The 27,825-nt window shown below is 41.4% G+C and overlaps 1 protein-coding gene and 1 long non-coding RNA gene across 2 annotated transcripts; both read left to right on the plus strand.

The window, feature by feature from the left end:
• Positions 1-219: 219 nt before the first annotated feature.
• LOC117744425 lies at positions 220-1,330 on the plus strand. Its single transcript, XR_004611179.1, has 3 exons — positions 220-516; positions 865-923; positions 1,281-1,330. It is a non-coding gene; the product is annotated as an uncharacterized LOC117744425 (long non-coding RNA).
• A 4,730-nt stretch (positions 1,331-6,060) lies between these two features.
• LOC117744029 (receptor-type tyrosine-protein phosphatase epsilon-like) lies at positions 6,061-27,008 on the plus strand. The gene is made up of 22 exons (XM_034552085.1): positions 6,061-6,147; positions 11,783-11,890; positions 12,570-12,790; positions 17,784-17,855; positions 18,360-18,456; positions 18,938-19,011; positions 19,448-19,584; positions 19,743-19,833; positions 19,978-20,054; positions 20,150-20,186; positions 20,275-20,372; positions 20,987-21,106; positions 22,127-22,290; positions 23,087-23,222; positions 23,433-23,582; positions 24,066-24,159; positions 24,534-24,610; positions 24,749-24,883; positions 25,112-25,237; positions 25,406-25,557; positions 26,565-26,700; positions 26,819-27,008. Exons 4-22 carry the CDS (start codon positions 17,789-17,791, stop codon positions 26,891-26,893), a joined length of 2,043 nt encoding a protein of 680 aa, XP_034407976.1. The 5' UTR covers positions 6,061-6,147; positions 11,783-11,890; positions 12,570-12,790; positions 17,784-17,788; the 3' UTR covers positions 26,894-27,008.
• Positions 27,009-27,825: the final 817 nt, after the last annotated feature.

Below are 27,825 nucleotides of genomic sequence, written 5' to 3' on the forward strand. Positions count from 1 at the left end.
CCGTGCGGTGACACCTCAGCTGATGGATGAGGTGATTATATCGTTCTTTTGCTTCACTCGAGGACAGTCTCCACTTCCTAATTGGCAAGAGAGCAAACGAAAAGGCAAGAGACGTCTCCCTCTCTTTCTCTTCTTAACCCCCCTCCGTCCCCCCCTTACCACTTCCCCACTTCCCAGTCATTTAACTAATCTTGTTTTATACCCTTGTCGACAGGCACAGGACTCAGGCGGTAAAAAATAGAGTGCAGTAGAGATAACTTGCATGGCAGGGCCGCAGTAATTTAACGGGAACAGATGTTTCCCCTTGCCTGAGTGACAGCAGATCCTCCTCCGGCTCCACGAAGAGAGAAGCGGACACATTACAGATGGTGGTCGCGCCTGTGGTCATCACGGATAAGGCCCAGGTTTGGACTGTGCTCCAATCCTGTTGAAGATATGAGAGCAGTGATGGACAAGAAGACCTTTGCCTCAAACCCTCGATACAGAAGCAGTGATGCAGAAGTGTCAGAGATAGAGGTAAGAATAGAGTGTGTGCGTGTGTCTGTGAGTGTGTGTGTGTGTGTGTCCATTAACAGATTTTTCTGTGTTTGCACTGTATGAGATTCTGAGTGGGACATTTGAGCTTCAGCGTGTACGATCTCATCAGATCCAGCAGACGCTGATCAACCGGGCACTGAACAACAAACAGCATTAACGCAATTTTTGCATCACGCTTGTAATTCGAGTCGCCAGCTGCGCTCCGAGGTGGACATCACGCCACGATTAATCTCGTTTCACTATGTTAAGACAAATATCAAGTCTACATTATCAATCAGAGCAGTTCGAAGTATTTGAATCGCTTTCTTTTCACGGCTTCATTTGCAGTTTCCCACTGAATGCCGGGTCCTTTCAGGCCAGAGCGATGCAATTCAGGTGCCACTCAGGTAAAGTGTAAGACATAGGGATTCTGAGACAACCTGCAATGGGAAGATTAAAGGGTCACACGCTAATTTAATTGATAAACATCAAGTACAAGATCCTTAAAATCAGTTCCAAATCAAAACATTGTAACACTTTCTTTTGCTAGTCCTGCATCCTATAGTTCTACCAAGTAATTCATTCAAGTAAACAATGATTTTGGCAATAACTCCCTGTGCTCCTGACCCCAACCACGCTGCAGAAAATCATTTTATGATACAATCTATAACCACATTGTACAAAGGGAGACAGGGAATTTTATTTGTAAAAGCTTCCGCATTCTGTATTTCCCACATGTGCATTCTGTCTTGTATTTCTTACAGCATGAGTTAACGGTCCAGCAACCAGATCTTACGGGCCAATAGCTCTCATGGGGATTCAAATTGCTCAGAGAGCTGCGGAGCAATACTTTTGTCTTTTCGCATCTTATTGTTGACACTGCGTATTGCCAAATAAAAGCTTCTATAGTCATCCATAACGTGACGGCTGTTTTAATTTTGGTTTATTCATTCTGCGACATCCAGCCGTGTCAAACCGAACCCACATCTCACGTTAATACGACACGACTCGTATTGTTATTTATTCACCACAATGGACATTAAACCAAGCCACATGTCGGCACATGCACGGGGAACGATAGAAATCATTTGCTAGATGGAGCCCTTTTGTCTGACAAACTGTGAGAGTGGAGCTGAAAGACGAGTACAATGGGTTTACTCTACACTTCTCGTGACAACGGACACATCCGTTGTCTAAAAGCAGCGCCGCACTGATTGTACAGTATGTTCCTTCTCTGAACTCCCCAACAAGCAAATATGCAATTTATGTGCATAATAAATGCAAGATCACTCCTGGTTTTGGGGAAAGAAAAGCCGTCATATTCGTAAGAGGATGTGCCAATTGGAAAGGTCACAACTGTCTATAGAGAACAAATGGGGCTGGTAATCGTTTTCCCTGCCAGGCTTCTACAGGCGCATAAAAGACCAGGTGCTTGTCTGAATCTTGATGATCCCCTCTAAGTGAAATCATTCACGTGCATCCAGCTCAATTAAGCAGCCACTATGGTGAGCAAGGAAGGATCACACTCCTGTATTAGGCAGTGAAAAAAGTCACACTGTGCTTGTGGCGGCGTCATGAGGATGAGTTAATTTACTGGTTATGTTTAGCTGTTAATGTGACTAACAACTTTTAAAGCAATTGGATTGTGAAGAGAAATCTTTAAATGATGTTTCAGAAGAGTTTTTTTTTTCAGCCATTTTTCAGTTAAAAAGCACCTCCTGTGAGAACTCAGGAGCTGTCAAAACGGTGTGTGTGTGTGTGTGTGTGTGTGTGTGTGTGTGTGTGTGTGTGTGTGTGTGTGTCTGTGTGTGTGTGTGTGTGTGTGTGTGAGTGCTGTTACACCTCAAGGTCGTGGGTGGCACTGGGCGAGGAGGATTACAGGCTCTAATAGACAGTGCTCCACTTTAATGAAGAGCCCTGATGAGAAGGCAGATTGGTCCCCATCGACAGATCAGCCGCTGCCATTTCCATTTTCATGGGTGCCCAGATGCATCGCGGGTGGAATTTCACGGCTGATTGCTGATCCCTGTGGACTAAATCTGCTTTTTTTTTCCACATCTGTTTCCACAGAGTTGGTGTCTCGCTGTATGTCAACTCGCACTGATCCATTTCAGACACAGTGGTGAGCTCAGCCTGATTTGTCTCATTGACATCTTCGATCATATCTGGAACATTCACAAACACAATGTCCAGTAAATGGATTTCAGGATGTAGGTCAGGCGGCCTTACACCAATATGGCTTATATGAAGAGTAATCAGAAAGCTAATGAAACTTCCTGATTAGAAAAAAAAAGGCTCCTGATACAGCTTTTTTGTTGGTAGTCTGCAGAGCAACCGGGAACGTGAATTGGATTGTGTCTGTGATACTTAATCATTTTCTTATCAGTGTTTTCTGTCAGGGCGCAGCTAAGGAATGACCCCAAAAGAAAGAGGAGAAATGAAGGACGGAGGACGCTTCATGCTAGCCCGTCGACTCCTTTGAGCTCAGTGACACACCTGCTTATTGACACCGGTGCTTTACTCCACCTGCAATCCCCTCCTGATGACCGCTCTGTGAAGGTTAATGGGGGATAAAACATTTAGTCATAAAGCTCACGGCAGCATCTTTTCTCTCGTTGTGGCATTAGAGCCCACCGGCAGGACAGGAAGAAACATTTATCTCACAGCCAGCGGTCACTAGTGAACCACCTATTTCACAACCATTTACTTGCTAGTGCCACGCTGTGGATGCTTCAAGTACAAGGGCACAGCTTAAGACGTGTGGTGTGGGTTTGTCATTGGTTCGCAGTGAGGACACGTCTGCTCTGTGCTAAGCATTAATAAATCAAAATCTGTGCAATCAATCACTGTTTTGAACTAAATATGAAGAACGTACACAGCACACTGTGTTATGAAATGCTGAAATCAGCTCGAAGGATTCCTTCTCAGAGATGTGATAAAATTAGGATAGATTGGTTTGTTTTTCAGGACAGAGATCGATTTGACATGCAGGTCTCCAGGGCATTGAAGAAGTGAATGCACCCATAACCATAATACCTCATTGTCCAGCCATGAAATGACCTTCTCTGAAAGCATCAGTGCTGTTTTCAATGAGAAACCAGTAAGAAACAATATAATGGAGTCACTGAGGACCTAAGCGAAGTATATTATTGATCTTGGTATCGATACACCAATGCTTTTTTTTTGTCAATTGGTATTGATGTTTTTATGTGTCACAAAGCGCTGATGATTTTAAAGCTCAAACAATCATTGTCTCTACACTGATGCTCCATGAAGATGATGCATTTAAGAGATCTCGACTTTTCCTTTTTTTCCCTCTTTTCAGCAGGCATAAGTGTTTCTTCTCTGGCAATTAACTTCAGCTGGGCGAGCGATCCACATGAGTCACTCACAAAGCATTTCGGTTAATTAGAGCCCCGCATGACGGTTGGATCTTTTTATGACTTTAGTTTGGAGAGAAACTAAAATAATTAAATGATATGATGGTTGTAAATTAGGTAAGCGATTTAGTCGTTACACACACACAAACACACGCATGCAAGCACACACAACTGTATGAATTCACTAAGCAGTGGCTGTTTATATGTATTTATAGAGCAACACTGCCCCCAGCTGAAATATGGTGTGTGTTGCATGTGCTACATGTAATACATGCTTCAGAAAAGTGAATACAAAAAAAAAAAATTGTGCATACAAAACAGACCCAAACATACTCTAAATGCATATCCATCCTTTAATTGTTCACTTTGCTATGCAATAAATGGACAAAAGATGCTGGGACCAACATTGTAGGCTGTGAAAAGAGAAGTCATGCTCCAGGTTTGCATCTTTCAATGAGGCAGAATTTGACCAACGCTGCATGTTATGGATTCACAATACAGGGCTGCAATGTGTTTTCAGCTCCAGCGCAGGTATCTGATTACCTCTGACAGCACAAGCACGTGATCGCTACAACATAACAACATAAAGTCAACTGAATCCAACGCCAGATGATGCTGCTGCCATGTGGACTCATATTCATTCATTATATAACACTGGTGTTTTCCTGCTAACGCTGTATAACTCACACATATAAAAGTCTATTTTGTTACGATGCGTCCTTAGTTCACTTTGAAGAGTTGTTGAAAAGTTTGCAATGAATGCAATAAAGTCTGAGCACATTGTTTATTTGTTGGTACGAATTAGTGTAAGTTAGTTACAGCAAAGACTTCTATAATAAGTAATGTCATACTGTAGTTGAGTAATTGCAGTTTATTTGTGTTGAGTCTGAATCTTATTTTAGAATTTCAATAATCAACATCTTACCAATACGACCAAACTGTTCAGTCCTAATGACTGAGTTAACAGGGTTAATAACAAAGTTGAAACACATTTTAAATGAATGGAACATTACATAATCAGGTCAGCAAAAACAGACGTTATACTAAATGATTTGTTTTCACGTCACACTTTGTTTATCACATGATCTAACAATGCAGGGAAATGTATTTTTGATAATCAACAGCCCCGCAGCTATGAAATGTGTCTGTGTGGCTGCACATCCTGGGAACAGAGGAGCCTTTGCACAAGCTGCCCTTTCACAAAAACTGCCCTCAAGTTTTCCTTCAGAGCTCATATGTCTGACTCATGAGTCACACGTGGAAATAGCTCATGCTGTAGTACACAAGTATTGAATGGTAACAAAGTACAGCCATTTGATATTCAACAAGGCACGTAAAATAAAGGTTACTCCCCAACAACACCAAAACTTACACATGAGGCTTATTGTTACATTTAGCATTTTAACATTCAATTTCCATAAGATGATAATCTAATTTGTCTTTTTGCTCATCTTATTTACAACTTTTAGTGAGCACTTGAAGGCAGCGGCAGATGGCTCTACTAACATATGGGGTCTAAAAGTAGTAAAACGTTAAGCCAGTTGTTTTTATTTTACTGCAAAGGTCGGTTGTGTGATTTTGTGATGAGCACTCTGACCGACATCGTATCTTTTTAACTCATTTTTCAATCCCCCCCCCCCCCCCCCAACCAAAAAAACAAAAGTTTGATAAGGTCAATGTGAATCTGTAATGTAAACCCCCAGAAGAAACACCGCAGGAACGTCACAGCTTAAAGCATCTCCTAATGTATTGAACACACGCCACATGGTTAAATGTCAGGCTTAGAGCTATCATAAAAAGGAAGAAATAAAACAAGAACAAAGTCGAGCATTTTATGCACAGGCCTGCCCTTTATCGTCCAGTGATGCAGGAATGTGAGGGATGCTCAGTGTCCACCTGATACACTGCGCTGCGCCCCCCCGGGGGGAGGGTCTCCAGTCTCCACTCCGGCTGCCATAACACGGCTCGGCTCAGGCAGGCAGGCAGGCGAGGGGGGGGGAATCGCATCCTCGGAGATAACTGCTGGAAACATGATCATCAGGGAAACATAGGCGCGTTATTCGTCTGCGATCAGACGGTTCGACAACTTCTTTTTTGCGTGTGTGCGCGCGGGTGTGTGTGTGTGTGTGCGTGTGTGTGTATTATTCTCCAAAGGACGTAACACGAGAGACAGGCGTCGGGTCCGCGCAGGAAGAGCCGACATCATCCGCAAGCTGCGCCGTGTGAGGCGAGGTCATCGCAGAGTACCACGGTAAGAAGGGGGGACGACAACTGAAAAAAAACATATCGCGTATTTATGGGGAGACATCGACTGTTTTCTGTCGTTCAAAAAAATAAAAAAATAAAACCTTCCCATGCAGGCCTACTCTAGCGTAGATGGGGTGTATTAGCCTCCATGCGTCTCCATCGCAATAAGACCACACTGCATTTCGCGAAAAGCAGAACATGCTTCAGCCATCACAGATCTCTAGAGACGGGGAAGCAGCATGCAGGCTATGGGCACCGGTTGTTTCTATTCTGTCTCCGCTGCCATTCCTGAACACAGACAACATGGACCGACAGTAAATATGGGTTAGTGGAGCAAATCCACACGCCTCGCGACCCCCAAGATGCTCCATCACGGGATTATCGTCTCTTCTTCCAATATTTTTGTTTGTGTGTGTGTGTTCCCTTCAAGGTAGAGACATCTGATAAATTGTTGTGTCGATCCCATTTGATGGGGAAGTGTCGCATTGGGTTTGCAGCATCCTCACTAGTCTAGACAGGAAAGGTGTGCGAGTACACATGCAGCCTCGTAGACAGGCCTGTACAGTGCATACTCAACAAGCATCCTGGATGCTATAGTTTACACAATACGGGCTGTTTTATAATATAACTTACTACTTCTTAAGGCACGGCTGTCTTCAACCAAAGACATTTGATTTGGAAGCAAAGGTCTATGAAGGTCTATTTTTTGGCTTCAAAATAAAATACACATTCCACACATCCTCTCAGTCTATCGTATGTGTACATTTTTTTATTGTGGCACTAATGACAATGACTGACCCATGAATCTGGATCACACAAGTACACATAGTATGATATGCCATAATGGTTTCAGTATGGGAAAACGGTGGAAGTGCCATATGTATCCACACACGAATTGTAAATATTCGCAATTCACAATAACTCCACCTTCAGTTTCATCCCTGATTGAATGACCTGATTAAAGATGAAATTAATTTTAGGTTGCTCATCCGTGGTCTGAAAGTTGGGCTACATCGCCCACATATTTTTCACTTGGGGAATACATGAGCTAAAGTTAGACACACGCTAATTAAAGATTAATTTCTCGATGATGACTTTTCAATATCCTCGGGTGAGAATGATGCTATATGTTTTGAAGTGGTTGAGCATATAGCTGTGAGTGGCACACGTTTGACAGATGAACACAGGACACTGATACGACAACAGCCCATAGAAAGACACGCGTCATTGTTGAGTCCAGATGATATATCTTTCATAAAATGACGTCCATCTGCTCGGGGGATAATTCAGAGGTTGCCATTGATGCTTTATCACATGACGGCCATCAAAGCTAATTCAGTGCTTCAATGGTGTCATCAGGTGAGAGGTGAGTGATGCACACCTGGGCTGAAAGGAGAAAGAGCAGTTGGGGGGAGATGAGGGTGTGGAGGTGAGAAGATTACCAGTAATATCAGTGTGAGAGTGACTGCTTTACAAGTTGAGACATTTAAGTGGAAGTCTTATGATGCGTCTCAATTCTCAAACAAGCAGTCACGGCACACTTTACCATAGAGTTTGCTATTTCAATTGTTTAGCGTCATGTTTAAGTGCACTCATACAGATGAAGATGTTGTGGAGAGTTTATGCTTCATGCAGAAATATTTAAGCCAGAGAGGATTTGCAGTGTGTGGGAAAGTTTTGATCCAAACTGATTCATGTTTCAACATTACCTTTCTTTGGGACATGGGACATTCAGTCATGTGGGCTAATCCGAGGTTAATTTGAGCTAATACATTCTCCATTAGGTGCCCGGGTAATTATCCTTCATAGTCTCCTGATATGAACTGTGTGACTCGTCACTGTTGCCTTCTTTGTCTGTCACAATTTCTACTGATTGTCACCGAAACAAGATGTGTGTTCTTGCAAATAAGGATTGTGTTTCATTCTAGGCACTATGTCAGCATGTGTGCACTGACCAGTGTAAGAGGAGAGAGGTACCGACTGTGTTCCTTCTGTATGCAACTGTGCTCCTTAACAATCTTCAGACACTACTGTACACCCAAAACACACACATTTTATTAAATATAAACGTCCACTGCATTATCACAACCTCGTTGAACAAAATGTTTCTTGCTTGCATTTACAGTATCCTCTGACTCCAGTCTTGTTTATCGTGTTGCATTAATGCACGGCATCTATTTGAGTCAGAGAATTCAAGTTTGACTGAAGCCCCAACAGAGTTTAAAGTATAACACCTAACAATGTGTTTACTTCATATATTTAAATACGTAGCAGTCATGATTGGACTGCTGTAGCACTGTTTGCTTGTTCCACGGTTCAGTTTCATTCCACTTATACTGGACTCTATTGACAGGGACAGACAGTTATCATTGGTTGAGCTGCCATAGAACGAGTGGTGAAGCTGTAACTGCAATGATTATTATCTCTTGTCCCCGGTTGACCTACACTGTGCCCCAGAAGTGTCATTTTCAAAGTCCTCAAACTTGAGTTTGGAGATTACTCTACTCATCCTCCGATATGAGGGCATGAAGATAATATTCCTCCGCTATTTCCCCCGGCAATAACCACTTATTTCTAAGTGTGGGTGTCCGAGGCTCAGCATCTGACATGCTCAGTAGACTAGTCATGTAAGGTTCAGGGCTCTTGTCAGAAGTTATAGGAAGTCTCTAAGTGGCAAATGTTGAGCGCTAAGAAGGGTCTTTTAATGCATTTAAGTTAGCAAAAGACACAATGGTGTCACGTTTTTTCAGCGTGGTAAATCTTTATCTCATGCTCTAAAAAGCAGCATTTTGTATTGTTGTCCAGGCAAGTTTTCAGCCGTAAACCTCGCAAATTGAATCAAATATACAAATATATAGATAACTCAATCTGAGCTTGTGCACACTGACTGACAAAACACAGCCTCAGCCTGCTTTTAACATTAAGCATCTTGAATGAAGGTTACTTCTATATCCATGCTGTCTGAAGGCCTAGTCGTTTACCCCATTACATATGAAACTGTGGATTTATCATCTCAGGAAACCACGTGCGCTAGGTAGCTGCCTTCAATTATTGGATTTATGTGTCAGGAATGCAGCATGTGAATAGCTAGATTCATTAAAGTCATTGAATAAGTGGGGCGTGTGAAGAGCTGTGCATGGATTTCAAATTGAAATGCAAATGACAATTAAAATTGTTTTAAAAAAAGACAATAGTATATATTTAATTCTTTATTATGTAATCAAAAGATAGAATTTTACCTCACAGTCGCGCTTAGCTATAGTACTTAGTGTCTTAGTGCCTGTTTTGCTATGAATTAATGATCGAACCACAGAGTGCTGGGTGATGACTGCACTCCCATAAAACTTTAATGGCCTGCATGTTTCCCCTCTTAGTCGATAGGCCGAGCGGCACAGAAAGGAAGCGCTTGTGCCTGCAGTAATCGAATGCCGTGAGCATGTCTCCTTCTTCTGAGGACTGAATGTGGAGGGCTGAAAGGAGAACAATACTCTGTGTGAAAAGACGAGCATGGTTTCATGAAAGTCTCCCAAATGAGATTTACGCAAGTGAAATGTAGTAATATCTTGGCTTATTTTACACATTTAGCTCAGGCTTGATAATATAATACCATTGCAAGAAGCCTAGCCTAATTCTTCAAAGCGTATTATTGCTTCGGTGTAGCACATTATCTATTTTCTATTAAAATTGTCGTACCTCTGCTTTGTAACAAAACTTTTCTTAACCATTTAAAAACGAGCCGGTTTTGCTACAACTAGCTATTGCTACAACTAGCATGGAGCTCAACCTGGGAGCTGAAAAGTGCTCACATCCAGGGAACAGCATCATTTCTCCATGCTTACACTGTGATTCATCCCCGATTGACAGATTCAGTAACAAAATGTATGTTTGCGGGTCTGGTCACAAGGCATATGAGCTTTTTTTTGTCACGCCTACATTCACAAGTTCTACATGCAGAATAAAAGCACTCGTTACTGCTGTTAGAATCAGAAAAATTGGAGCTAAGTGTTGCCATATTTGAGACATGTTACCTTGAAGGAACACTTCAAGCTGGTCAAATGCTACACAGCCTGGGAAAACACCTGTACAGCGTCTTCTGTGGTATAGGAGGAGCTTTGGCAATTCCAGGAATATTAATAAATTAACATCAGTGCAGTTTGAAAGATATGGGTGTTTATTTTGGCAAGGATAACCTTCTTTTTTTTTTAAAGACGCTCTTGAGTTACATAATGGTTTTTGGCCCTCACTCTCACTAAGGACTACAAATCAAGATAACTGCTGCATTAATTAGGAACTTTGCATTTTCTAAGTGTGATGTGGCTGTCATATATTCATGATGTGATGTATATCACAGGCAAGTAAACAGACTGGCTGAAACATTAATTTAAATTTAGCTTAGCTTATTACCGCAGAATGACTACAGGCTTGAACTGAAGGTTGATTTCTGTTTTCAGCTTTCCCTTCTTTTGCCCACCTAAACACCTGCTCTGAATTAGCCTCGTTATTTCTACCCAGCCAATCAGCTCGTGTCCCTTGTCACCTATTGGTCCATTTTACAGGGGTAGTAAAGTAAACACAGGTGTGATTGATCAAATAATGATTGCCCCCTTTTTAATGGTCTGTCAGCCATTCCAGTCAGCCAACATTCGGGCCCACAATGGAATAGGCCATAATTAAAGTTATTAATTACACCTGTGTTTACTCTGCAATGACATGTTTAATGGCTGCTGTGAAAAGGGCCAATCAGCACCATTTCCATCTGGGCTTCTCTGCCCATCGCTGCACCTGCACGTCATGCTCTTGTCAGATTAGTGTGTATGTCCTAGCTTTCAGTTCTGGGTTTTAGTTGGTTCATTGATTTTCTCATGAGCTGTTCAGTTCCTCTTATCTGCACTGAACCTTCTCCATGTGGCTGTTGCCTGTAGTCTCCTGCGTTTGGATCCACCTTCTGACACACAATTGGATGGAATGGATCAATTTCTTGAATACTCACAGTATATTTACAATGGGAATATTAAAATTTTCAATGTTCGTGTCTGTGAGTTTGTACCTTTTCACAGTGCTAAGATATAGCATAATTCAAACAAAAATAGTAGACTTTTGGAAAAGCTCAACTGTGCCTTAAGTATCAGACCGATTACACTTTTATGAAAGCTCAGAATTTAACCTTTTTTTTAAAGTGATACCAAGTGATACCAACAGTAAATCATCATTATTAAAGGTCCATAAACCAAGCCAAAAATAAGTATACTCGCTAGCTGAATGAAGTGTGATGGGTGGGTAAATTCATGAGCTCATTACAGTGAACCCTGGCTTTGTTTCTAACAATTGAGAGAAACTTAATCCTGTGTTTCGCAAGTGCAAATGCACATTTTAAAGCCTGATTTATGGACCTTTTTTTCCTAAGGTTTATAGTCTTTAGGTTAAAGTTGGTTCTTTTAATGGCAAACATATTTTTGGTTCCATGCCCAAGACGTTGCAACATTTGGAAAAGTTGAGCACAGCTCCCACAGTATGAGGAAACAAGGTGTTTTCCATACCGTGTTCATTCATTTTCCTCTTCCCGGCTCTGACTGAGTAAGCTTGCCCAGCTGGGGTCTAGTAACTCATTCACCTCTTCTCCTCTGCTTTCTGCTCCGCAGGGTCACAGCGTATGGCTTTGTGTGTCACACCTGTGGGTAGTGGGACTCTGGGAGCGTAGGAGTGAAGGCCAACGGGGGGGCCCGCTTTCTGTCTCGGATCCAAGCGAGGTGATAGAATAACACCACAGTCAAGTCTTTGTGCAAATAATGAAGAAATAATTGCAACATATTTCATGCAATGTTTTCCTTGTACGGTCCTATTCGCGGACAGATCCAGAAACATGTCGAGTGGTACCTTTTTTTTTAATTGGACAATGTTTTTGAACACCATTCTTCTGTCACTGTTATTAAGTTAGAAGCTGGTTCTTACAATTATATTGTTACAAGCAAGTGGTGCGTGTGTGCTCCTCATGTGCACCACACACACACTCTGGGAAGACTAATTTGGGTACAATTAGTCTTGCATGGTTGGTTCCAGAGCTTGTTAATGTTTTTGCTTCGCAACAGTGGGTTCTGCAAGTTGCAACAGAGGATGTTTCAGTAAACGGTACACACACGTTCAGCATGTACAGTACATATGATTGTATGTCCACACCCAGTTGACTAAATGCAGTGCAGTCATTCTCTGACATGATGTGCACAGATGCAAACTCCCACTTATCTCATGTTGTCTATTCATGCATTACAAGGTTGTTTTCTTTGAGTCAGCGCCAATTAGCGAGTCAAAGAAAATCAGGCTTTTTTTTTTTTTTTTTAAATGGCTTAACAATGACGCAAGTAGAATAGTATTTGGGTGTGGTTGAACTTTTAACCATTACTTACTATTGTCTTTTGCTTAATTTGTCAGGTTCCCATGATCCTCTGTGCCTTGATCCCAATCGAAAGCTTTCAAAGCGATCTACCTCAGTCATCTCTTCCTCCAGCACTATCGTCGCTATCTGAGGATGTGAGGAGGACTGAGGGTAGAAAACCTCAATAAATCCAACCAAGAAAGGAACTAGGATCACATGGCCGCGATGGACCGACGAGTCAACTGATACCGGATCACACCTGGCTTTGTTTGCAAGTGTAAGTCTTTCATTAATCCATCTGACCACAGATCAGGTCAATTCTGTTTCACGCAATCAATTTGAAATCCAATCCATTAATGGGAAATAATCTAATAATCACAGTGTCTCCTTTCTAGATTGATTCCTTTGACCTTAACTATGCAGCAGTTGGTGTTCGGAGACATGTAAACAGGGTTGAGAAGATGAGATAAACATAGATTCCCAGTGTTCGGTATTATGTGTGACGTATTTTTTAAAGGCAGCCACGTTGCAAAGCTTACCTCATGTATGACATATTTCGCAAAGTGCATTTGAAGATATAGTAGTAACTTTCCAGCTTCATCATTTTTACGGCCTTTGCGTGCTAAGGATGTCTACTAATATGGCTGTTATCTCTGAACCCAGAATCTAGACATTTATCTTCTCCAGCTCCAACTCCTCTCCCCTCTCGTCTCATCTCCTCTCGTCTTTCTTCTCCTGTCTGCTGCAAAACTTTACTGACATGTGTTTATGCTCTCGTCCCATCCTTTTTTCTTGGCACTTGACAATGGCTGTTTCTGGTATACTCTTTGTTCCTCCTCTCCCTAGAAACAAAAAAAAACTAACTTTTATCTTTTTTTTGTGTAGACATGCCATCCATTTTGTGCCAAGCACAACATGTGGATCTTTCTTCTTGAGGCTGTATTGATTAATGAAGTATCTGAGACATGATTTAATATATTTGGTTTCTGTTTGAGATGCACCTGTAAAGAGAAATCGCGTTACCTTTTTATTATAACTCAGACTACCATCCATCTAAGTGATATTCATATATACATGTTTAAACGGTATCTTCTGGACACTAGCATGTTCACCTTGTTCATGTTGATTTAGCTTTTAGCTGAAATAATGTCTGTCTGAACGTTGACTCTTAGTCTAGTTTTGTTGCACTGTGCTGAGCATCACGTTGCCCTGTGTAGTAAATGGAAGTGCACAGAAGATAATTTTACCTACGTTCACAATATCATGTCATTAAAAATGATAAGATGACATCTAACTAATCTGTTGGCTTTGCTAAGGGCTAGATGTGGTGTTAAATAGAGGCTTCATGAACTCACTGCTGTACAATATAAAACAACAAAAGATAATGGATAGACTGAACGTTAAATCCAGCAGGGATTTAGGGTTCAGTTAGAGTTTTCATTAACAGAGCACTTGTGTAAATGTAGTATAAAAGCAAAAGACTGATTTTAGTGCTTGATCCTTTTTTAACAGGGCCAAGTACTAATGTGAAACATGCATGATTGACAGTGTATCTTTAAGAAGAAAAAAAAGTGACCATCATAGTTGCCAGCTGGTTCCCATTGGCATCACATTGCAGCGCCTTGGTAAATGTGGAACCATTGCCTTCTCCATGTTTCATCCATAGATGGTTTTAGAATAAGATGTAAAGTAGGATTGCTGAGCCAGCGACTCATCGAGATTCCTGGCTGGGGAGCTGAAATAGAACATCCACAAATGCATGGCTGCAATTCATTGTACAGAAATCAGTATGCACTCTTATGAATGTTTCGCAGATCAACAGAGACGGAATATTACACAAATCACCTTGAAGCTACTGCAACTACCAGTGGATCTAATAGCATCTAATAAGATATTAATTTAAAGCTATCATTATGAAGATAATAAACTTTTATTGGTAGCGATGTGTTGAAAAAGCATGCAGAAGCTTGCAGGAAACTAGACATATATTGTATTCAGTGAAATGTGCATATATTCCATTATTTATATGAGATGTTTAACTAAGGCTAGGAGGTCAGCATGGAGTCATATGACTGTTTTAATACCGTATTTAGAATTCTGAACAAAATACAACTCTGACGAAGTATTTCTGGAGTTAGTGTTTCCGTCTCTGAAGTCTATTTTCTGAGTCTCGTCTTCATGCGAGAGCTCAGGTGAGGGAGATGTTGAAGTGAAGCAGAACGGATTCATTTTAGGGTGCTGTGAGTCTTGGAATTTGACAGATGTAAAGTTTCTTTACATCTGTCTCATTTAATGCCGATCTTCATCTCGTCTCTGTTCACAAAAAAACAAAGCGGATCGATGTTGAACGATGCATATTACTGCTCAAAATATGAAACATTACCCTCAAGGTTCCACCGGCACGTGATGCATTTTGAATGTTAGCATTGCGTCATGCATGGATGGGATGATTTGCTTCTGCACTCCCAACTCAACTGATGCAGTATAATTTGATTCCCTGTGAACATTTATGTGAAGCAGGTGCAGGGGGTTGAAGTTATCACCTTGTTGTTAGTATTTCATTAAACAGACAGGAAAGCAGGGATATGGAATGATGCAATAGCTGGTGGGGATGGCAAGGCCAATTATAATAAGGTATTATTTTTTTCCTTGTTTAAATTGGGTCTCTCCAGCAAATCCTTTCAGGGTCAGATGATGTCATATGCTAATTAAGATATATAAATAGTGTATTGTAAATGGAATGAGCCATAATGAAAAATGTGTCATGAGTCATGGCAAGTTTCATTAGGATATATTATGCAGACTTTGCGTTTTAATAAGATGCAATAGTGTAGGTCCTGTCAATCAACTGCTGGTTCCTCACCTACTTCATTAACAATGCAAGGCTTACCTGAAGAGCTACATATTTTTTATAATGAAATACTTTTTTCTTTTCTTTCCTTGACACTGAAGACCTTCTCAAGACCTACAAAAAAAATAAAGAACACACAAAATCTGGTTACCTTTTGGTCTTTAAAAAGAAAAGTGAAACATTCCACTCATTTGGCCGACGCTTTTATATAAATTGACAATAAGTGTGTTACATAAATCAACTAATATGTAGCCACACTGGTAATGGTGCATTCCCATGCTCTGCTTTCAAATTGTGTTGTCAATTCCCTCCGTTGGTCAGAGGGCCACACTGCACTACATAATGTATCTATCGTATTTTAGTTTTATCCAGGAAAATATTCAGTCTATATCTGAGTTATCTTTTATAAATGTATTTTTTATTTAAAGTGACAGTGCATTTGGTATGTTTTTTTTTTTTGCATGTTCATTTACATCCTGGCTGAATGCCGTATATACTGTAGCTGCCAGGAGATGACGGCTATGCAGCGACCTGAGCAGTGACCCACACGCACAGCATGCCTAGCAGCGTCGAGCTGGAGGATGTGTGTCTGTGGGTCTGTGTGTCTGGTGTGTCTGTGTGAGTGTTTGAGTGAGTGTGACTTGCCCAGTGGGCTAGAGTGGGGAACAGGTGCCGACACTGTCGGCTTGTTAACACTGGGGAGAGAATTGGCTCGTCCACCAGAGTGCGGCACATATGCGACACAGAGCCTTTGGCTGTGGGACGTATGTGCAGGCACGCACACATGTGAAGTAACAAAAGTGTGTGTGTGTGTGTGTGTGTGTGTGTGTGTGTGTGTGTGTGTGTGTGTGTGTGTGTGTGTGTGTTACATGGGTGTAAAGGGAATCTGATGTGCTTGTCCAATGATCGTTAGTATAAAAATAGACATATTGAATACTTTAAATAAAAGGAGTTGTGTCCAGCTGGTGCCACCTTGATTAAATATTGTGAAAAAACGCATGTGTGCATGCATGTCAGCATACTTGCTGCTGTCCTGTCTATTACTGCAGAGAAAGACTGTATAATGTTGAAAACGCAGAGCCCCCTAATTTGTCGCCCAATAATACTTTATAAGTTTCAACATCAATTTTGTTTGGAGCACATTGTTAGAGCATTATGTGTCTGAGTTTCCTCCAAAAGCTTTGGGAGATATACTTATATGAAGCCCCCTGGGGTTATGTGCAAGAAAATCTCTCAAACATCACAAATTAGGCCCCTAGATGACCCATTTCTGGATGAACTAAATTGACACAATGAATTATTCCATCCAGTCTTGTGGCCTCCATAACGAGGAGGGGACTCTGAACAGAGGATAAATTAGGACACTCACTTCTTGCACCGCTCATTTATTCCATCCAAGCCATTTAGGCAGATTTGTGCCATTTGCCCAATTTATTCTGTGATTTCTTACCCGCTCATCTGGAGGGCGGGGGCGGGGGGGGCGGGAATGCATCTGAGTTTGGAGAAATTGGCAGCTACATTTTTAAAGATAATAAGACACAAGGATAATGTGTCGGAGTAGTTTTTAATTCTGGTGTCGTTGTGAGTAACTTGACATATCCTTTTCCTTTTTGGAAAGACACTCACAAAGCACTGCCCCAAATAAATCACTGATGGCTTCCAGCGATAAAATAAAACAGAAAAAAGGGAGAAAGTGGTTGTGAATAAAATGAGATTTCACCGTAGATGGAGGGAAAGACAAGCAGTGTGAGGGAGGGAGAAAAAAGGGAACAACACTGTATAACCAGTATACATATGCTAATATTTACGCTCTGTTTAAGCCATGTTTATTAATCTCACTATTACTCTGGGGAGGAAATAAAAAGCACATTAACAGTATGTCCACTGTATTTAAAAGCAGCCACGACTTTGAGGAGCGGCGTGCATGTCACATTGTCACTGTGCAGGGACGCTTTGCCGGTCTTCACAGTGCTGTACATGAAAGACAACGCAGCGAAATGAGATGGCTTCTGACAAATACTACGTTGAGCTGAACTCGAGTGTCAAATCCACAGAGTCCACGGGGGATACGGTTACTGTCACCTGAGGGTTAAAGCCTCCTCTCTGGTTTGATGTCTGAATATTAGGTTATTTGATATGCCGCTGCTCTTTCAAGTCAGCCTGGCAGGACAAGACTGCGAGCAGATTTCCCACAAGGACTTTAACTGCTCAGCAGAGAGACAGACATCACTCTCAAGCCTCATCAAAGCGGAGCGCTCCCGTTCTGCCCTCTGCACGCTCCAGCAGGCTGCAGATGCATTTCCTATTGATGAGGCGCCTTCTAGTGGACTTTGTGAAGAAATACATGGTTTGATTTTTCTTTTCTTTTTTTCTTCATGTTTTAAGTAACTATTGTGTTTTTTTTTCTTTTTATCCACAGTGACAATGGTGTTGTTTCTGATTGGGATCTCTATCGCTGTGAATAATTCATCTCATGAGAACCAAACTGCAGGTAATTGTTGCAATTACTTAATTCTTGATGATATGAATTTACATCATTAACGCATGAAAAGCTAAATTTATTTGCATGAAATCACACTCTTGCACACTTTGATACGTTCAGATATTTTTCTGCTTTACCGTACCTACGGTGGCTAATGTTTGTACATTTTAGACATTTATTGCATTCGACTCTTTTATACCTGTCCCATCAGTTGTGGCTACATTGGTAAGCATTCAAAAAAAATATGACATCATCTTGCTTGAAAGGAATACTTTCAAAATTCGAAAATATGCGTATTTGCTTTCTTGCTAAAAGTTAGATGAAAAGATTGTTGACGGCAGCGAGCAACTGTTCGCTGGGTCAAAGATTGGAAACGACTAAAGGTAGAAAATCTGCCTATCAGCACCTCAAAGCTCACAAATGAACACGCTTCATCAAACTACACCTCATATTATCCATTTGTTTCACTCTATTGGGAGACTAATTCTATCATGATCACTGTGTTCTCTTCAGGAAACCCCACCCATCAGGGCGATCATGTGCTGCCCTCAACACTGGTCATATCCCTGCTTCTTATCATCTTTGTCTTGCTGACAATCTACTGTCTGAGGTGAACAAAGCCCCCCCCCCCCCCCCCCCCCACACACACACACACACACACACACATTCACGTGTGTGTCTTAAAGGGAGTCTCTGCCTTTCAGCGTGTGTGAGCATGAGAGTGAGTGTGTCGGGTCAGGGCATTGGGTGGGGGTGGTTTGAAAACAGGCGGTGAGCAGTGGCTTATGGGTAAACAGCTGCACCTCAAGTAAGACAGCAAAGAAAAATAGCTCGTTCAGGTCAGGTCACAGACACTCATTCACTGACCAGCCAGCTCAGTGAATGAGCTTTTCCTGATGACGGCATGAGGAGAAACAGCTTTGCCTCCCTCAGATGGTTGATGTTGGTATTTGTTGTTTACTCAGGTTATGTGCTTACAAGCTCTGTTCTCGACGTAGTAGTTGGCCTTTATTAGTCTCAACACAGATATCTGCCCTTCATGTTCTCTGATGGTTTTGCTTTCTCTGCTTCTCACTCGGTCATTACTGCAGGTTCAAAAACCACCGGAAAGCTCTCGTTACCTCGGTGGATAAAAAGCTTCCAAATGGCTTCTTGGAGGAACAAGGTACTGTTGTGCTGTACTTAATATAACCACAAGTGCATGAAAATATAATGCAGCCTTTAACTTTTTTATTTCTTTTTAGTGTAAGTGTAGGTTTACATTCTTTATAGAGTAGGAACGTTTCACGGTCTGAAGTCCGAGGTAGCCTGGAACGGTTTTGAAGGCCCTTTGTTTTTTTCCCGAGCACGTAGGGAGCCGTATAATCTTTCACTTCAAGTAGAAAATAAATAAATTAACGGAAAGGCCACATTCTGAGTTAAGATAGTTTTGTGCAGCAGCAGCATGTTTATGACTCAAGAAATCATTTCTGTCATGTACCCACAAAAGTAGGAAATCTTAATGGCCATCAGGCTTGTTTTTGCAGGTGCTATGAGAGCTTGTAATGTTCTCTGTTGGGAAACATTAGCTGTCTGACCGCCATATATTCCTTAAAACACAGGAGAGCAGACAGTGGTCCTCCTTCCCAGATCTCCCTCGCCATCCAAGAGGTACTTCCCCATCCCTCTGGACTCGCTGGAGGAGGAGTACCGGATACGCTCGGCCGACGATGGCAAGCTCTTCAGAGAGGAGTTCAACGTGAGCATGAGTTTGTGTGGACTTTGCTCGACAGTCTGACTGAGACCTTTGTCCTACAAGCACAGAAAAATAGTAATAAAATGTTATGTTAGAAGGCTGTGTACCCATGGCTTTATTTGTATCTCATGAGAATTGGGGGGGGGTTCTTTCTTTTATAGTCGCTGCCCTGTTACTACCACCACGGGTCCTTTGAGGAGGCGAGCAGAGAGCACAACAGAGAGAAAAACAGATACCCAAACATTTTACCATGTGAGTGAGGATCTATATTCTGCAGCAGACAATATTAATGTAACCTTTAGACTTGCTGTTTTATTGATCTCGAAACCGTCAGGAAAGGTGAAAAATGAAAAACGACTTAATTTAACCTTTTTTTCCCCCTTCTCTCTTCCACAGATGATCATTCAAGAGTGTTGTTAAGTCATCTTGATGGACACATGTGTTCAGACTACATAAATGCATCTTACATCGATGTGAGTCTCAGTTGCAAGTAAGGTTTTATTGCAGATGATTGATTTCTTAATACATTATTATTATTAATCCTGTTTTTGTTTGTTTTTTCACACAGGGTTTTAAAGAGAAGAACAAATTCATTGCAGCTCAAGGTAAATTGTGCCTTTTAGCTCGGTTTAGTATTAAAGCAATTTTGTCCACGACAGATTTTTTAATACCATTCCCTTTGTTTTGCTTCAGGCCCAAAGCACGAAACACTGGCCGACTTCTGGCGGATGATTTGGGAACAGAAAACAGCAACTATAGTGATGCTGACAAATCTGAAGGAAAGGAAAGAGGTTGGTCTCCCTCTGCATTCATGTTATAAGTAGGGCTGCGTGTTATAGAATAAACCTCTGCAATCTATATGGCTCCGGTGCACCATTTGTGAAGCCCTTTTGTATTCGCATGACCCAAAGTCATGGGCATAATTTGTTTGACCCTTTCCCCAACTGATAATCTATACAAAGTGTCACCCAGCAGATTACTTAGCATCGCATCAAATTCAGCCTCAAAGGGATGATCAATTGAGAGCTCAACTGCAGGTTTGATAGGGCAGAATAGAGGCATTGGGGATCAATGGCGGAATAATTGTTGATAAGATCCTAAGAGGCTTCATGATAATTAGTCTGAGAATGTAGTTAATGAGTCGAAACGTCACCGTGAGGATCGTATTGACTGACAGAGTTCGCACAAAGTCTCTATGATTGCCTTTTGGATTGGATTGTGAAACACACACACGTTAAGTACACATTTCGTTGCACACACACGATATACACAATGGATGGTGATTTACAAGCAGTTTGATTTGTACTTTTAAAGAATAATACCAACATGTGTTCTTTTATAAGACGTGCATGTATTCTAGTTCAAAGAGTGACCCCTTTTTATTGTTTTTATTCCCTTTTACAAGGACAAATGTTACCAGTATTGGCCAGAAAAAGGCTGCTGGATGTACGGGAACGTCAGGGTGGCGATGGAGGACTTCACTGTCCTGGTGGACTACACTATCAGAAAATTCGGTGTTCAATATGTAAGTAAAGCACGTGGATCTACATATCAGAATGTTAATGATTTTAATAAGGGATGCATTTTTAAAGCTCGTTATCAGCATTGAATCACTATATTTTCAAACTCACAACCTCACAGCACATCAGCAGAAATGTAATTATACCGAACAGCAGGAAGTAGGAAACATTTATCCCCAAAACGAGCTAAGAGCAACATAAATAATGCTTTTATCGAGACGTGCTCTGAAAATAATAGTGTGCTTTTTCAATATTGTCCCTAATATACTGGTTAATTGCTCGAAAAAACTATAATCATAATAGCTAGATTCTCATTAAAAATTAAACATGAAACAAAGCATTATTAAGATGGTGTAAAAAAGTAATGTTCCCCGTGGAGAAATTTGAGAAGGCTATAATAGGATGCAAAATGAAAACCAGTATGGAAACACATTAAGGAATATTATTAAAGGATGTATGCAATGGACTGCGTGAAACTATCAATATGTAGGTGTATTTAACAAAGAGAAAACACTGTACAAATGTCTCATCTTTAGGCCTTCACACAGTATCTGTACTTCTCAGCCTGTGTTTTTTTTTTACTGCCGAGTAGGGCGCCATCTCGTTGTATCGAGAAGCCTTCAGATTGCAAAATTCACTTTGTTCCCTTGTTCCATTTGAAGCCAGAGGAGTGCAGAGATCCTCTCTGGCTCTGTGGAAACGGTGCCGCAGCGCCGCGGTACAAGCCGAACAGACCGAGCGCTTTCACATTCAGCTCTCTGAACACAGAACAACCACGTTTTTCAAGAGAATAACGATCTCTTGAGAGAGCGTTCATGCGACACGAGAGCCAGTCACAGGCAAACCAGTACACATGTTTAATAATCATATTCCATCACAAGTAGCAAAATTACAAGTTTTTTTTTTTTTTTGCTCAAATGTTTCCGTTAATTTGAGGATTCTTTTTCCCATCGGTAAAAGGCATTTGAAAAACTGATCTGGTCGGCGCGGTGACCATTATTCATGAACGGGTTTTGACTTCACAGCAGGGCAGCGATGGTCCACGAGCTCCGCGGCTGGTCACCCAGCTCCACTTCACTAGCTGGCCAGATTTCGGGGTGCCATTCTCACCCATCGGAATGCTGAAATTCCTCAAGAAGGTCAAGGCTGTCAATCCATCCTATGCTGGACCCATTGTTGTGCACTGCAGGTAAAATGTGTAGTATGAAGCCAGCCAGCCAGAAGATGAGCTATAATAGCATAAGAGTTGATTTTAAGTAATTATTAAGGAATAAGTTCATAAATCTATATGAACATTACTGAAATATGTGAAAAAGCACCAGTTCTTTGTCAGAATAATTATTTTGTATTTCTTTGGGGAATAAGAGGTTAAAGGTTATTTATAAAATAATCATGTTATGTTAAATAGAGTTAATATATGCTGTCGTTTCATAAAGTTCCATTGTGTTAGAAATTAACATTTATTGTAGGTCAAATGTGAAGCATCAATACGTATTGTCTGGCATATGTTTTTGCCGGCCCAATCGGTGTGAAGCCTCGACAAAGAAATCATCGGCCGATTGTAGCAACGGCTGCAACAGGTGCTCAGGGACTGTTGCTCTTGAATGGGGCCCATTGAGAAGGCTTCCACACCCCGCTGTGGAATCCCAGCTCCGCTCCCAGTGGTGCCGTCTGCTGGAATGACCCTTGTAAATCTATTAGGAGTGTGTTTGGGCTCCAGAGGTGAAGCACTTTTACACATGCTTGAGGCTCTCCACAATTGACGTCTTTGTTAGGAAGAAAGGCAAAGCATGTACAAACAAGGATGCAAAAGCGTTTTTGTTTTTTTTCTTTTTCAAATTTATTAATATACCGTGCCCATTATTCTGTAATTGTGTGTTTCTACCGTGGTCCTGTTTGTACAATGCCAGTTATTGACACGTTTTGCAGCCACACTTTGTGACAGAGAAGACCTCGTGCCTTCTTCTCGTTCCGTGTCTCCGCAGTGCCGGGGTGGGGAGGACGGGGACGTTCATTGTCATTGACAGCATGATCGACATGATGCACATGGAACAGAGGGTGGATGTCTTCGGCTCTGTGAGCAGAATACGGGAACAGCGCTGTCAGCTCATCCAGACAGATGTAAGTGTTGACCCTCTCCACGACCTGTGGTACCTTGGACTGACAGCTCAACTCGCTGCTCGAGTCGCGGGCAGAAACGAAGCAAGGACGTGGGGAAAACAACCACGTCTGTGATATATAAAAACGAGAATGGAAGGAAATAGTTTGGCAAACTAAAGCTACCACTTCTACGTCCTTCGTCTCCTTGACTTCCTCCATCTTCCTCCTCAGATGCAGTACTCCTTCATCTACCAGGCTCTGTTGGAGTACTATCTGTATGGAGACACAGAGCTAGATGTGTGCTCTCTGGAGGGCCATCTGCAGAGGCTTCACAACACCAGAGCTCCCCACGACAGGCTGGGCCTGGAAGAGGAGTTCAGGGTAGGAAGACAGCAGCTCACTCGTGACAGTAATTAATCGTCCCCATCACCCTGTTCCCTGCATAAATATATTTTCATTAAAAAAAAAATTTTTTTTTATAAACCTGCCCAGGGTGTCACTCTTGGCAGTAGTAACACACAAACACAAGGCTTTGAATCAACCAGCACTTCATAAGCCATCACCATCTGCCACGTAGGATGTACCATGGCTTGATGAAACATTCTCCTTTTTGCTACTCACCGTTCTCTACACACTAAATGGAATTATTACCGATCGCCTCTTCTTCTTCTTGTTATTCTTCTTCATCTTCATCTCCTTTCACGAATGCAAAATGTTTTTTCCAGCCTCTTGTGTTTTTTTTAAAATTTGTAATCTTTTTTTTTTGTCTGTCTTACCATATCGACAAGCATTGTACTGCTCTGCATTGGTGAAAACAAAACTTTTGGATCATGTCAATCCGAGAGTGTTTCCTCCTCCCCTCAGAAGCTGACCAACGTCCGCATAATGAAGGAGAACATGAGAACTGGGAACCTTCCTGCCAACATGAAGAAGAACCGTGTGCTTCAGATCATTCCGTGTAAGGACTTCTCTGATACTCCGAACACTTTCATAATACATCACATCCAAGAAACATCAAAGTATCCCACTGCTGGTGATTTTATAGATGGCGTACACAGATATCTGGCTAATCAGACCATGTCTGTGTGATCAATGGCATTTAAATGGGGCTTGTATCATGCCTTAAAGTAGGGAGAAGTGAGGAAATGGAAAGCCTGGCTACAACGTGTTATAGTGAAAACTGATATAGGTTATGGCATATTTTTGCCTTATTAACACGGATAAAGTTTTACTTCACTGTTTTTTAAAATTGTATTTCCATCAGCCTCTTCAAACTTTTATTTTATTAGGAATCACTTGTGGAAAGTTTCATTTGCCTTTTTTCTTTTGCAGATGATTTCAACCGAGTAATACTCTCAGTGAGAAGAGGACAGGAGTTCACCGACTACATCAATGCCTCCTTTATTGATGTAAGCACTCCCTCACGACCTCCTCTATAGATTTCCCATAGAAATATATATAAAGCTCATTGTTTCCTTTACAAACAATGCAAAATATTATGTTTGCTGCACTCGCATGTGTTGTTTACTGGATGATCTGCCCTGCAGGGCTACAGGCAGAAGGACTATTTTATCGCAACCCAGGGCCCACTGTCTCACACAGTGGAGGACTTCTGGAGGATGGTGTGGGAGTGGAGGTGTCATTCAATCGTTATACTCACCGAACTCAAAGAGAGGGAGCAGGTACAGTATGGTGCTTGAGTTGCACATTTAAACCATCTTTTTTTGTATTCTGTTATTATTATAACATTACTCATATTTTACTTACTTCTTATTCCTGACAGTCTGCGTATGTATTTAATCGTTTTACATTTGTTTTTGTGGTGCACTCTGAAAATATAAAAACGAGAATGGGACATAAATCGGTCAAAATGAAGTCTAATTGTATTTCCATCTGACCTATCCAACTAGGAAAAGTGTTTCCAGTATTGGCCATCAGAGGGCAGTGTAACATTTGGAGATTATACTGTGGAGCTGACTGGAGATACGCAGTGTGAAACCTTCACTCTCAAAGACATGGTGCTCACCTACAGACCAGTGCGTACCGTCTTATTATCACATTTTAAAAGCAGTAAAATATACATTTTAAATTGACATATTCGCCTCCCTGTTTGTGTTGTGCTGTTAAAAGTTCATGAAATGGACTTAAATAGACCATTTTGTAGCTGTTTTTAAAATAACACAGTACGCTCTCCATCTCACCAGGAAAAGCAATCACAACATGTCCGACACTTCCACTTCCACGGATGGCCTGAGATCGGAATACCAGCCGAGGGAAGAGGGATGATTGACATCATTGCCGCCGTGCAGAGGCAGCAGCAGCAGTCTGGAAACCGTCCCATAATTGTGCACTGCAGGTGAGGAACTTCAGTTTGACAAATTCTGCAGCGTAATGCGACATCCTCAGATGAAAATTCTATCCGGTAAATAACGGAATAATGTGTCCGTCCACGCATATTGTTAATTCAACCCCTTTCATTTCCACTGCGCGTTTATCGTCCCGATAACCTGAATCTCTCATGGTGATATTAGCACGAATGACATTTTTTACAGATACATTTATTTTTTTGCTTTCCTCCAAGTCTGTTATAGTCAATTCTACATTTTGCCTCAGTAGACCTGGTGTTCTCTGCCTAAACCACTTATGTGATCCCTTTATAAAGACTTAGCTGTGAAAGCTTTGATCAGAACCTAGCTTCAGGTGAAGTGATTCTAAAGCAGCGTGCCCCCCTGTGGGATTGATCCAATCCACTGATTCACAGTCAATTAAAACCTCTCAAAGTGAAATCTCCTCTGACTCCCACTATGATTAATCTGATAAGATGAGCTAACGACAGGAAATGGTGTCATCACTCTCTTCTATTCCTTCATCACCACTTGTCTAAGAAGGGCTTTTTAAAGCTTTTTCCCTGCCCCTGGGAAACGGGGCTAACCCGCTTGCAATCCCCAACGTCTCTCTACACTTCTCTTCCGAATCGCACATCACTCTCGCTCCCCACCCCCCCTCCCCGTCTTCCTTTCTCCATCCCACCGTCACTGTAAACATTGACTCAGTCAAACACTGAGCTTCCAAACTGATTAGTGTTAGCATTTGGATTAGCCTCTCTTTAAGTGAGGATAATTATTAGGACTATTACACAAAGGTCACCTTTTCTCTTGCAAACTTTTTCATTCAACTGGAGAGAAAGGGGGGGGGGGGAGAAGAAAAAAAAAGAGGATGTGCTGCAAAGAATTACAAGAGTTTCATTGCAGCATTATTGTGAAGAAACCGAGAAGCGGTTTGAATTTTAAACGTCCTTGTCCTACTACCGTTTCCCACTTTCCCATTATGCGGCTGCTGATGGTGTCGTCCTTCATGTTTCAGTGCCGGTGCGGGTCGGACGGGCACCTTCATTGCCCTCAGCAACATTCTGGAGAGGGTGAAAGCTGAAGGCCTCCTGGACGTTTTTCAGACTGTCAAGAGTTTACGCATGCAGCGGCCACACATGGTTCAGACCGTGGTGGGTGGGAAACCAGATCATATCAAACCTTTTTTGTGCAGCTTATACACATTTGTGTTTGGAATCCTTTCTGCACATATATGCACAGTAACGCTTCCCCTTCTGCTTTTCCTTCCAGGAGCAATACGACTTCTGCTACCGAGTGGTTCAGGATTTTGTGGACATTTTCTCAGACTACGCCAATTTTAAATAATACCTGTCGGATACTGTTCTGTCAATTTCTGTATTCTTTTTCTTTTTTTCTTTTCTCTCTCTCTCTCTCTGAATGTTGTTTTCTAAAGCAAGCTCTTTTTACATTTTGCACTTGATTACAGAAAACATAATAATTGTAACATAATACTGTAATATAATTGAAAACAGCTGTGCTCCAGGAGAGTCTGTCTCTTTTAGGATTGCTCAATGTCCGATAAAGAAATTATAGCGGTTTATTAACGGGTGGGTCGGGTTCTTTAATATACGTTTGAGCAACTTGCATATGTTGCAACATTATGAGGGTCAATAAAGGAATTATTCATATATAAATAATCTGTATAGAAATATATATATATATATATATATATATATATATATATATATATATACATCACTAATGTGTCGTAGAGTCCATGCATTCTTTTTTTATTTCCGCTTTATTTTCTTACTGACCACAATGCCTGTGGTTTACATTAGTCGTGTATTTTATGCTGCCCTATGAAAATGTTTTGAGTGATACGAGAATAAATTGTGCGTTTGATTAAGTAGGCTCAAATAATGACAGCTTTTGCTGAAATTATGTCCTGTCTGACATGTGTGAATAGTATTTATGATGGACTTTGAGCTCAAACAAAAACACTAAACTCCAGATACATTTCATTCCGTTAGATGCTGCAAATGTCCTCACTTCTGTCTCTGAATTACTTAACAGCTGCTGCCTGTTGCAATTTTATTCAACTTCATCAACTTTCTCGTGTTGCCTGTGGCAATATTACTGAGTGGATTTGGCGCCTGACGCGGCGAAATGCAATTAGCCCACATTGGATAAGGCAGAAAATAATGTCTTGCTCCATCTGAACGTTTCATTCTTTTCAGTGTTTTACAGCCAAGCATCACCGCCGTCCATTTTTAGTCACATTAGCAAGCAGATTT

The sequence above is a fragment of the Cyclopterus lumpus genome, chromosome 15, assembly GCF_009769545.1.
Source record: "Cyclopterus lumpus isolate fCycLum1 chromosome 15, fCycLum1.pri, whole genome shotgun sequence".
In the NCBI taxonomy this organism is placed as follows: Eukaryota; Metazoa; Chordata; class Actinopteri; order Perciformes; family Cyclopteridae; genus Cyclopterus; species Cyclopterus lumpus.